This window comes from Pongo pygmaeus, chromosome 10 (assembly GCF_028885625.2).
Source record: "Pongo pygmaeus isolate AG05252 chromosome 10, NHGRI_mPonPyg2-v2.0_pri, whole genome shotgun sequence".
Taxonomy (NCBI): domain Eukaryota; kingdom Metazoa; phylum Chordata; class Mammalia; order Primates; family Hominidae; genus Pongo; species Pongo pygmaeus.
In genome coordinates this window covers 60,467,384-60,480,701 of record NC_072383.2, presented here as the reverse complement: position 1 = coordinate 60,480,701, position 13,318 = coordinate 60,467,384, and the positions used below count along the sequence as shown (strand labels likewise).

At 34.8% G+C, this 13,318-nt stretch overlaps 1 protein-coding gene across 7 annotated transcripts in view; it reads right to left on the bottom strand.

Annotated features, from left to right (window-relative positions):
- MON2 (MON2 homolog, regulator of endosome-to-Golgi trafficking) overlaps positions 1-13,318 on the bottom strand; it is a 137,079-nt gene that overhangs the window by 62,722 nt on the left and 61,039 nt on the right. For all 7 annotated transcript variants that reach the window (XM_054444098.2, XM_054444099.2, XM_054444103.1 and 4 more), the window contains 8 exons: positions 8,847-9,079; positions 6,592-6,673; positions 5,814-5,998; positions 4,249-4,361; positions 3,807-3,911; positions 3,337-3,417; positions 3,188-3,261; positions 3,008-3,098 (listed from right to left, as the gene is read on the bottom strand). In XM_054444098.2, coding sequence (XP_054300073.1) covers positions 3,008-3,098; positions 3,188-3,261; positions 3,337-3,417; positions 3,807-3,911; positions 4,249-4,361; positions 5,814-5,998; positions 6,592-6,673; positions 8,847-9,079 — 964 coding nt within the window. The remainder of the gene's footprint in view (positions 1-3,007; positions 3,099-3,187; positions 3,262-3,336; positions 3,418-3,806; positions 3,912-4,248; positions 4,362-5,813; positions 5,999-6,591; positions 6,674-8,846; positions 9,080-13,318) is intronic.

The following is a 13,318-nucleotide window of genomic DNA, read 5'->3' as shown; positions in this document are numbered from 1 at the left end:
AACAGTGAACAATAGCTGCTTTAATATTTTTGTTGTTGTTATACTGTGCTTGTTAATGTAACTATAGAAGTATCATCTTCTTCTAAGAAAGAATTTGCAAGCTTTATCTTTTTTTTTTTTTTGAGACAGAGTTTCACTCTGTTGCCCAGGCTGGAGTGTAATGGCGCAATCTTGGCTCACAGCAACCTCCACCTCCCAAGTTCAAGTGATTCTTATGTCTCAGCCATGAGAACAGCTGGGATTATAGGTGTGCACCACTATGCCAGGCTAATTTTTGTACTTTTAGTAGAGAAGAGGTTCCCTATGTTGGCCAGGCCGGTCACAAACTCCTGGTCTCAGGTGATCCGCCCACCTCAGCCTCCCAAAGTGCTGGGATTACAGGCTTGAGCTTGTAAGCTTGCCCGGCCTGCAAGCTTTATCTTAAGCTACTTCCTCAACACACTGGCACAAATTCCTGAAACGAGGATCAAAAAACGAGATGCTGATCACTGTAAAGCCACACCTAAAGAACACTGATATATACATCTTTAATCCCCAGAATATTTAACTCACTCAGAACAGTCGATTTAGATGAACATTCTTTTTTCAATAATATAGAAACTTTCCCACTAATTTTAATATCTGCATATTTATAATAATTTTTATAGATGGCATAACTGAATAAACTTTTTATAGCCTCCATCTAAAAATATAAGGTTTACGTTGAATACTTTTCTAAAATTTATACTTGATTATTTTTATAAAGTTTTAATTTCCATTCCATATTTACTTCACTTTACAAAATTAAATCCCAAAATGGAGACATGTAAATCCATTTTCAAAGAAATTATCTCCATTTTACTCAGTGTATTCATTTTTTCAACAACTGTTCTTCCCAAGCCTTCCTTAAAAATCGTATCTGTTGCTACCACTCTCTGAAATGGCACTACTGAAGGTTAAAAATAAATGATTAATCATCAAATCTTCTATTTTTTTCTTATAGGTCACGATTTCCTACAATATTTTTCTTTTGATTTACATGAACCTGCCCTTTCCTACCTAAATCCTACCAATCTTTCAATATACATCTCCAATCACACTAGTTCATCTTGATTAATCTTAATTCATCTTAATAAAAACATACACCAATAACATCTTATATAACAAAGAACTAAAACTTCAGAGAGTAAATCTCATGTCATTTAATATCTGTATTATTTATTGAGACTCTCATACCATAGTAATTGTCACAAACTATGAACCAAGTAGCTTATATACTCTTTGAAAGTAGAAACCTCTTATTTCTTAATATCTCTGAGCAGATCTCATGTACACAGTAAGCCTACTGTGCTTATTGAATAAATACATAAATTCTGAAAACATTACCATATAAGCTTGCTTAGATTTCATTAAGGTACTTTATTAAAAATATTAGAGTTTTGTGTTAAGAATCTCAAATATGTACAATTATTAAAGGTATCGAGAAATTAATTACTTCATTATATATTATCCTTGCCCTGATTTAGAGCAAACTATAATACACATCTTCTTTTTTTCTTTTTTTTTTTTTTCTTGAGACAGGGTCTTGCTCTGTCGCCCAGGCTGGAGCACGGTGACACAATCTCGACTCACAGCAACCTCCGCCTCCTGGGTTCAACCAAGCATGTCCAGCTAATTTTTGTATTTTTAGTAGAGACGGGGTTTCACCATGTTGGCCAGGCTGGTCTCGAACTCCTGACCTCAAGTGATCCGCCTGCCTCGGCATCCTGCAGTGCTGGGATTACAGGCGTGAGCCACCACGCCCAGCCATAATACATAGTTTCAAACACCTGCATGTTTATATAATTATCTAGCTATGTACTATAATATATGAAACTATGCTCTAATGAGCCTTTCTTCACCAATCTTCATAAGAGCCAAGATAACAAGCCACAGTACACAGAATTACACTTAAGGACTAGGCAGATGGCCGGGCACGGTGGCTCACACCTGTAATCCCAGCACTTTGGGAGGCTGAGGCGGGCAGATCACAAGGTCAGGAGATCGAGACCATCCTGGCTAACACAGTGAAACCCCATCTCTACTGAAAATACAACAAAAAAATTAGCCAGGCGTGGTGGCAGGCACCTGTAGTCCCAGCTACTTGGGAGGCTGAGGCAGGAGAATGGCGTGAACCCGGGAGGCAGAGCAGTGACCCGAGATTGCGCCACTGCACTCCAGCCTGGGCGACCAGGCGAGACTCCGTTTCAAAAAAAAAAAAAAAAGACTAGGCAGACAACATAATTTTGAATGCTACAGTTAGATGTCATAGCTTTAAATTATATAAATTTTAGCTTTTAAATCATATTTTGGGTTATTTTCAGTTATTTGTAAATAGTCAAACTATATTTATTGATTTTAAAATGTGGAAAGTATTTTGTTTTAATTATTTCTAAGATATAAATAAACACAATTGTTCCTGTGCTTTCCAAGTAAAACAGAAAGTGATATTTTTAGTAGTATAGAAAGAAATGTTCTTGAATGTTAATATTCAAAAGTACTGTTTCATTTAATCAATGAAGAAATAAAAATTTAAATTTTCAAGATAAGGAGAATCATTACCTTTAGAAAGAAATGATTAGCTCCTTACTTTCCATCCCAATGAAGGCAAAGGAAACTGAGACAAACATTCTTTAATTTAAATCTTATATTACCCCAACCATAAATTGTAATTACAAGTATTATCATGACATTTTATATAACCTATAAAACTGTATTATATTATTTTATAAAAATATTTTTAAAATGTTCAGTATATAAGAGAAATGAACACAACTTAAAATCATATGACATATTTAGACACATCACAAGCCAAATCATGTCCTTTTTACTCCTTCAACAAATGACCATAAGTGGTAAAAACCCAACAGAGTATGGTTACCATACAATCTGAGTGTTAGTTCTACTAGTAAAACACTAAGATCATAATGGATGTACATCTTATATAACTAATGTATCATATTTAAAACAGAAAGGTAGAATATCACACCTTATTATTTCCATAGGCCATATCCATTGCTTCTAGAGACAAGGAGCAAAGCGCATTTATTAAATGATGCAGTGATACATCATCAAGATACCTAAAAAGGAAATGAAGAAATAAGACATCTTGATCTAAAATATATAACTAATAACAATGTTTTTATCAATTAAAAAAACTGACTCTTACTGTGAGCTTTCAAACAATCTTGAAAGTATATTGGAAATCACTGGTAAATCTGTCATCACTGCTGTCGTTAGAACCTGAGAAGAATAAAATTAAATGTAATATATGACACTTTGGGATACACTAATTGGGTAAGAAAGACTAGAGCTTACTGTACTGGGTCCTTCTACAGCTCTCCCAGGTTTCAAGGCACCGCCACTACTAGGCTTTAATCCCAGAATCCATACAAGATGCTGTAAAATTAAAAAAAAATCAAAATGAAGAAGTTTACAAAAGTATAAAAAGTCTAATAACTAAAATTAAAATCAGTAGTAACTTCTAGTAACCAAAATTAAAATCAGTAGTAGGTTTTTAAAACCTAAAACTAAAATCACTAATTAACATTCATATAAAATAATTAATTATATTAAACATATGCAGCAGAGCTTAGGCCATTATGAGAAGCATTCCACCACTTCCTACAATATGAGTCACATCTTTTTCCCTTTCTAACTTCTCTTTTTTCATACTTACTATCTATTTTTTAGGCCTGTCCAAAACATCAAAAGGCATTGCTTAGTCTAACTGTTAGCAATTATATATAAAAACAACACTAATCTCTGACCCAGACACTTTTACATACCTGAAGAGTTGCCAAGACAAGTTGCCATGATGTTCCAAGAACAGCCCCATGGCAATGCGCCAAGTTAAGTAAAGTCCTCATACACTGGATATTTTTGGAAGTCAGCTATATTTTAAAAAGGATACATTTTCAATAATTGTTATGTATTCTTAAAAATTAAAAGCTTGTAAAGTAGCATTAATGTATTAAAAGATTTTTTAAAGAAAAAATTAAGAAAAAGATTTGGAAGGTTTTATAAGGAACAATTCATTTGATTAAAAGTTGTATTATCATATTGGTTACAATAATGTCAACTGCATAAACTAGTTTCTTCTAGTTTAAGAAAGTAGTTCTAGTAAAAGAAAGTAAATAAATGTATGATACATTTTGGCAAACACAAAGATAGGTACAAGAAGTTTCTTTGATAGCTAATTGATAACCAAGAGAAAAACAAGTACATTACCATTACTGTCCCTTGAGGCTGGACTGCTAAAGGTTGACCCACTGCCACAACTTGTTGGTGAGATTCACTTGATGGACTTATCATCATAACACTTTGGCCCTGAACGGAATATGCTAGAACACAAAGGAAAGCCTAAATAATTAAAATATATTTTTATATTGCATTTAAAGTAATGTTATATTTAAAGTTTGATTAAACCAAGTTTAGCCATACACTTATTTAAATATCAGTAATACCTAATATCTATATGCAAACATTTAAAAAACTAATGAGGGGCTGGGCACAGTGGCTCACACCTGTAATCCCAGCCATTTTGGGAGGCTGAGGCAGGCAGATCACTTAAGGTCAGGAGTTCAAGGCCAGCCTGGCCAACATGGTGAACTCCTGACTCTTCTAAAAATACAAAAATTAGCCAGGTATGTTGATGCACTTCTGTAGTCTCAGCTACTCAGGAGGCTGAGGCAGGAGAATTGCTTGAATTCAGGAGGCGGTGGTTGCAGTGAGCCAAGATCTGGGTCACTGCACTCTAGGCTGAGCGACAGAGTGAGACTCTGTCTCAAAAAAAAAAAAAAAAACACAAAAACTTCATGAGGTACAAAAACCAAGACAAGTTAAGCAAATATTAAGTAATTTTCCATACAACATAAAATTATATAACTTTGGTAGATTTCTTCATAAGCAATACAGAACTAGAACACATTCTAAGTATTTTAAACACGTATCCCTGGTATGCTTTTTAAGTTAGAGACCAATACATTTTCAGTTTGAAAACTGAATATTAGCCTGTAATACCAACTACTTGGGAGGCTGAGGCAGGACTGCTTTAGCCCAGTTCAAGATCAGCCTGGGCAATATAGCGGGATCCTGTCTCATTAAAAAACGTATAAACAAAAAAAACCCTAAATATTACATTGAAATTTATATTACATGTAACAAACAAGTATTTTCAAAGAATTCAACAAGAAAATAAATTTTTGAATGTAAGTTTAACCTAAGTGGTTGCAAACATTACTGTTCTACTAGTTCCATTAAAAAAAAAATAACAATCACCATTTCAATGGTATCTCATAGTTTACAAAGGACTTCCAGATTTATCTTATTTTACTCTCATAATTATTGTTTAAAATTGTTATTACCAGTTGAGTATCCCTTATCCGAAATGCTTAGGATCACAACTGTTTCCGATTTCAGATTTTTTCAGATTTTTGAATATATTTATTATATATACTTATGCATTTATTTGCATAATATATTTGTAAATACTTAGGTTTGCATTATATACCTATTCACATTATATACTTATCCAATGAGCATTTCCTTTGTCATGTTGGTGCTCAACAAGTTTTAGATTCTGCAGCATTTTAGATTCTGGATTTTTGGATATCCCAACCCCACACCCTACCCCACCCCCCTTATTTTTAAAGAGCTCTCAGGGACATTAATTTCCCCAAGGTCACAGAGTCAGTATGTGAAAAAGCAGAGACTTAAACTCAGATGTTTATAATCTTCTGTCTACACCATATCATCTCACTACATAGAGAGAATTTTGAGTAAGCCTGTCTTACATTTGTTGGAAAGTGTAGCTGCAGTGGTGGTATTCAATACAGTAAGAGCATAATGGGGAGGCAGGGAACCTTTGCATATTGCAGTTATAAAGGCATCTCTTGAAGTTACAAGGCCCAGTCTTCCACAAAGAGCAGCCATAGTCAGTTCAGCTTTTAAAATATTCTCAGTGGCAGCTTCATCTGTGCTGAAAAGAAAGTATTTCATTTAATGTGATTAACTTATTTTTAATTACATTGTAAAGCATGATGTGGAATTAAGTATTCAGTGATGTTTTAAGAAAATCTATAAAAAAAATTGTCAAAATATTACCAATATACTTAAGGAATTTTAATCTATTAACATAACCTGAAAAATTTGAACTGGGTAAAAGCAATGAATAATAATACATGTATTTATTACTGAAGAAAATGACCAAGAACATAAAGATTTAGCTTAAAATATCAAGCATTTTGAAACCAGTAAATTTTTAAATCCTAAAGAAAAAGAACAAAGAAATTAAATATAATCATAATTGCAAAAGTAGTTGTAAGTCTTGAAATGAAAAAGGCATTCTATAATTTTAGGACTGTATTTTCCATTAAAACATCATGACAATTCTGGTGGCTTGGGGCAGGGCAAGGACAGAATGAGGAAGGGGGATGAGGGAAAAAGAATAATGTTTCACACATATAAAAAACTAATATTAGAAAATAATTCTAGGGACAAATGTAAGTAAACCATTTTAATGTGTTTTTTTAACTGACACAGTTCAATATAAAACTTACAAAGACTTAATACCTGGCATCAAGAAGGAGTGAGAGTGCAGCAAGAAGACCACACCAGCAGGCATTCACCATTTCTTCCCAAACAGCCCTACTAACTTAAAGGAAAAAAACATACAATATTTAATTGTAATTATAGATAGCACAATATTTATTAATATGTGACATTCTAAAATTTTCCTGGACAATATGTCAAATATTCCATTAACAACTTAACTATTAAATACTAATATTCCGTATTTAAAAATCTAAAAGAATGAAAACTCAGAAGCCGTACTATAGTTTCAGACTTGAAGAAGTCTTAAAAATAAGTTGTTGTAAAATATCTGTGGTAAGATCTTTCTGTACACAAGTTAAATTTTATATATATATATCTTATATATATATATATATTTTTTTTTTGAGATGGAGTCTTGCTCTGTTGCCCAGGCTGGAGTGCAGTGGCATGATCTTGGCTCACTGCAACCTTCGCCTCCTGGGTTCAAGAGATTTTCCTGCCTTAGCCTCCTGAGTAGCTGGGATTACAGGCACACACCACCACACCTGGCTAATTTTTGTATTTTTAGTAGAGACAGGGTTTCACCATGTTGGTCAGGCTGGTCTTAAACTCCTGACCTCGTGATCCACCCACCTCGGCCTCCCAAACTACTGGGATTACAGGCGTGAGCCACCATGCCCAGCCATATTTTTTTTTTTTTTTTTTTTTTTAAGAGACAGGGTCTTGTTATGTTACTCAGACCGGACTCAAACTCCTGGGCACAAGCAATCCTCCTGCCTCAGCCTCCCAAGTAGCTGGGATTATAGGCACATGCCACTATGCCCAGCTGATATCCTTTCCTTTCCCTTTGCCTTCATCAACCCAAACTTTCTCAGCCTGTGTGACCAGTTGGAGTGAGGGCAGGGTGCAGTGTAACAAACTGGCTCAGCCAGGAGACTGATTACATACACCGAGAATCAAGCAAATAAGTAAATACACTGAGCAAAATGTGGGCAGGTTCCACACTGTTGGAGAAGGGAATTACAAATACAGAAAGTTAAAAATAAACCTTGCGGTACTGAACTGGAACTGAAGAAACTAGTGTGATGTCATGGTAATTCAATATAGAGAAACAGACATTTTAGAAATGTACAGAGACGTGTGCTTGTGTGTGTGGGTGTGTGTATGTGGGTATGTATTTCCTATCCAAGTGGCGAAAAGCATACCTAGTATCCCTGTGTTCGTTTCAATACTATTCTCCACTAAAAGGAACCAGGGCTTCCTGGAGAAATGACTGACACCTGGGATGGACAAGAATCATCCAAGATCAGCCTGGAACATCTTGTTCTATCAAATAGTAAGGAAGTGCTCAGAGAATGTCAAAAGGGCATGGGACATGTCCAAAGGACACATGGGTCATCTTGAAAGAGGTCCCATTGGCCATGTTGGGAACAATCTGAGCATCAAACCAAATAATAATAAAGACTGTAATCCTCTGAATAAAATAGGAATCCATGAATCTATACTAATATAAGTGAATAATTTTTAAAAAATAAAAAAATGCAGATGGGAAAGCACTCTTTTGTAGTAGCAATCTGAAAGTATTTTTCCACAAAAAGTTAATAATTAACTGTACACTGAAGAAACCAGGCTGACATTGTATTAACCAACTCATAGAAGTGAGCATCTCCAATAATGACACAAATTGATACTGTAGTATGCTTCCTAATGTAATGATACAGTAAGTACAGCACAGCAACATTTCTGTGCCAGTCCTGTCAAAAATGAATAAGCTGAATGTAATTATGAAGGAACATAACACAAACTCAAACTGACTGACTTGTACTCAAAAAAGTAAGGTCATATAAAACAAGGAAAAACTAAGAAACTTCCAAGTTGAGACATGGCAACTAAATTCAACACATAAAAGGACATCACTAGGGCAACTGGCAAAATTTGAATGAGACCTGGAGTTAGATGATAATATTGGATTGACGTTAAATTTCTGATGGCGATTGTACTATGATATACAGGAGACTAACCTTATTTTGAAAAAATACACACTGATGCATTAAAGGGTAGTAATACAGCATCATGTCTGCAACTTCTTCTATAAATAGGTCAGAAAAAAGTATAGTCACATGTATATAATTCAAGAAAATGGTAAGGCAAATGTGGGAAAGTGGTTAACACTTGAGAAATCAGGGTGAAAGATTTATAAAAACTACAATTTTTGCAAATTGTCTATAAATTTCAAATTATTTCCAATAAAAATTAAAAATACAGACTCATACCAATTTCCTTATCCATTTGGTCTGATGTTGACTGTAAATCCTGCTGTTCTGTCGACTGTGTTGGTGAAGAAGCTTCTTCAGTGGTGGTTTGACATTCTGTTTCAACCTCTCCTAACTCTCCTTCAATCATACTTGTGATTCCACGAACAAGGTCTAGCAAACAATGGAATGCCACAGACATGGCGTAACCTTCAGGTATAGTTGGAGGCTCAACTTTGTCCAACATTTCTAAGCTGAAATTATGAAAAATATAGAATACTCATGAGAAGCCACAACAAAAAAAAATACATAAAACTATTTTCTACAATTTACAGACTACAGAAATTAAGATTAACAGAATAGCAAAAAATAAAGGGACATTACCAAATTTCTTTCATTTAGGGAAGAGATCTCTTCATGGTATTCTAAAAACCTGATTAGAAAAATTAAGGCCTGACCACTGCCACAGCTAATTATTTTAATAATCTACTTCTCATTCTCCCGAGTTGTGCCAATGTTTTCATTAAATATTAGATATTAGAAAAATTAAGACTGACATGCAAAACACAATGAGATAAAACTTCTTAAACTCTGACTTGTGCTTTAAAAATAAGATGCCATTGGCCGGGCGTGGTGGCTCACACCTGTAATCCCAGCACTTTGGGAGGCCGAGGTGGGTGGATCACAAGCTCGGGAGATCGAGATCATCCTGGCTAACACAGTGAAACCCCGTCTCTACTAAAAATATAAAAAATTAGCCAGGCGTGGTGGCAGGTGCCTGTAGTCTCAGCTACTTGGGAAGCTGAGGCAGGAGAATGGCATGAACCCAGGAGGCAAAGCTTGCAGTGGGCCGAGATTGCGCCACTGCACTGCGGCCTGGGCAACAGAGCGAGACTCCGTCTCAAAAAAAAAATAAAATAAAATAAGGTGCCATCAAATCAAATCACTCCTATGAAGAGGAAGATGCTTTTCATGCTGTGAGATGCCCAGCTCACCTATCATTTCAAGTACAATCTGCCAACAAGGTGAGAATAAGAGCATCAGTGTGTCAAGTTCAAACTGCTGAGCAATTTTTTACCCCATAGTTAGGAGAAAGTTTTCAGCAGGAAGGACAATAAATCTGTTTTAAATCATGGCAGGTAGTGAACTATGGTTCTAAACCTCTTAAAATTGATATCTGGCAAAATAATTCCTAGAAAAAAGAGTAATTCAATTGACAAAGAACTAATGATTCTGGAACAACTGGATATTCACATGCAGAAGAGTGATGTTGGACCCCTATCTCACACCATATGCAAAATTAACTCCAAAATGAATCAATGATCTAAATGTAAGAGCTAAATCTATAAAACTCTTAGAAGAAAACATGGGTAAAAATCTTCATGACCTCGGATTAGGCAAAGGTTTGTTAGATATAACACCAAAAGCACAAGCAACAAAGGAAAAAACTGATAAATTAGATTCATCAAAATTAAAAACAATTGTACTTCAAAAAGCAGCAATCAAGAAAATGAAAAGACCCACAGAATGAAAGAAAACTTTTGCAAATCACATATCTGATAAGAGACAGGCATCCAGAATATATAACTCTTAAAATTAAATAAGAAAAAGACAATACAATTAAAAAGGAGCAACGGATCTGAATAGACATTTCACCCAATATGACATATAAATGGCCAAGAAGCACACAAAAAGATGCTTGTCACCAGTCATTAGGGAATGCAAATCAAAGCACGGTAAGATATCATTTCATACTCACTGGGATGACTATGATAAAAAAGATTAACAAGCATTGCTGAAGATGTGGAGATATCTGAACCCTCCTCACACATTGTTGGTAGGAATGTAAAATGGTATAGTTGCTTGGGAAAAGAGTTTGGCACTTCCTCAAAAATGTAAACATACAGTGACCATATAACCCAGCAATTCCACTTACTAGTTGTATACCCAACAGAAATGAAAACACATGTCTATGCAAAAACTTACAGACAAATGCTCATGGTAGTATTATTCATAATAAACAAAAGTGAAAATAACCCAATATGCACCAATTAATTTAAAAAAAGTGATTCCATATATTGGAATACCATTCAGACATATAAAGGAATAAAGTATGAACATATTCTCAACACAGATGAACCTTCAAAACATTATGCTGGGCCGGGCACAGTGGCTCACACCTGTAATCCCAGCACTTTCGGAGGCCGAGGCGGGTGGATCACGAGGTCAGGAGATCAAGACTATCCTGGCTAACATGGTGAAACCCTGTCTCTACTAAAAAATACAAAAATTTAGCCAGGCATGGTGGCAGGAACCTGTAGTCACAGCTACTCGTGAGGCTGAGGCAGGAGAATGGCATGAACCTGGGAGGCAGAGCTTGCAGTGAGCCAAGATCACGCCACTGCACTCCAGCCTGGGTGACAGAGCGAGACTCCGTCTCAAAAAAAAAAAAAAAAATTATACTGATGTGGGAGCTAAAAAAGTGGATCTCATTAAAGTAGAAAGCAGATTGGTGATTCCCAGGGGCCAGGAAGGGTGGAGGTTTGGGGGTAAAGAGAGGTTGATTAATAGGTACAAAAATACAATTTAGCATCTAACAGTTCAGTCGGGTAACTACACTTGACAATAATCTATTGCATATTTTAAAATACCTGGAACACACGAATTCAGATGTTCCCACCATAAAGAAAAGATAAATGTTTGAGGTGATAACACAATTACCCTGATTTGATAACTACACATTATATAAATGTATCAAAATATCACATTTACCCTGAAAATATGTACATTTATTACATAGCAATTGAAAAAAATTATGTTGTGTCAAAGAAGTATGACACAAAATAACATTTATTGTGTGATTCCATTTATATGAAATATCCAGAATTGGCAAATCAATAGGTGCAGAAAGCAGATTAGTGGTTGCTAAGGAGCTAGAAGAAGGGGGATTGGGAAATGACTGCTAATGGGTATGAGGTTTCTTTTAGGGGTGATGAAAACTTTCTGGAATTAGGTAGTGGTAATGGTTGTACAACTTTGTAATATAATGAAACCATGAATTGTACACTGTAAAAGTGTGAATTTCATGGCATATGAATTATCTCAAAAGTAAAATTGACATTACTAAAGATTACAATGAAAATGCTAAGAAAATGTCCTACCTCAAAATCTTAAAGTTTCTGAATCATCAAGGTAGGTAATTAATAAAGAAATGCTAAATTCAAAAAAAACATAATAAGAACATCTATATATAGTGATCATTCGCTGAGCAAATACTCTTAGCCTAGGACTCTACTTTTTTAATATGTATTATCTCATTTAACACCCTAAGAGACACAGATAATAAAACTGAGGACTAATATGACAGTTATCAATGAGAAGTTTTTAAAATCAAGTCTGACACTAAAGCCTACCACTAATGTGTCAACTCTTGAGCTTTTAAAAATTTATGTAATCATTAGAAATATATTTACATTGTTGATCATGAAATTTAAGTTCTAGAGCTGGAGGCTATTAGCAAACTAATGCAGGAACAGAAAACCAAATACTGCATGTTCTCACTTATAAATGGGGCTAAATGATAATAACTTATGAAGACAAAGAAGGAAATACCAGACACTGGGGTCTACTTGAGGGGGGAGGGTGAGAGGAGAAAGAGGAGCAGAAAAGGTAACTATTGGGTACTGGGTTAACATCTGGGTGATGAAATAATACATACAACAACTCCCCATGACACATGTTTACCTATTTAACAAACCTTCACATGTACCCCCAAACATAAAAGGAAAGTGAAAAATAGAAAGAAACTTAAGCTCAAATGGGGAGATAAAGTTTACGGCTTTAATCTTTCCCAGGCCAATTAGCCTTTGAGAGCCACATCCTAAATCAATCAGTGTTAAGCATCTCATTAGACAAATTCCTATTCTCAAAGAATATGTGATCTATTGGGAAAATGTATCTAAAACATAAAATAATCCAAAACATCAGAAACTCCAATTCTCCAATTCTATGGCACAGACTTTAAGCATTAGGAGAAAGGGTAATTTATACTTTTTATTTATATCATAAACCTAAAAGAAAACACATACTTTCTTACCTCACTGTTTCAGTGCTACTTTATTAGAATTTCTGCATAAATTCCACTTTGAGATAAAATGTAATTTATCTGTTTAAACATTTTAAACTTAAGGTCAAATTGCAAAAACTGTCACAAGTCCAACTTTGAAGGGATCTGTAGTGTAATAAATATAGAAGAATATGCCACCAATACTTACGTCAAAACTACTTCTATCTATATATCACTTAAGTTTTCAAATTATACTCAAGCAGTCAATAAAAGAACAGAATGCACAATCAAGATGTACACATATGCCTTCAAAGAAAATAGTGAAATCATTTTATATTGAACCTCACAATGAATGAATGAAAGATGCCAACTCAACAGTTAAGCTCCAGTGTGAACATACTAACCCATGTACAAAAGAACACCCAGT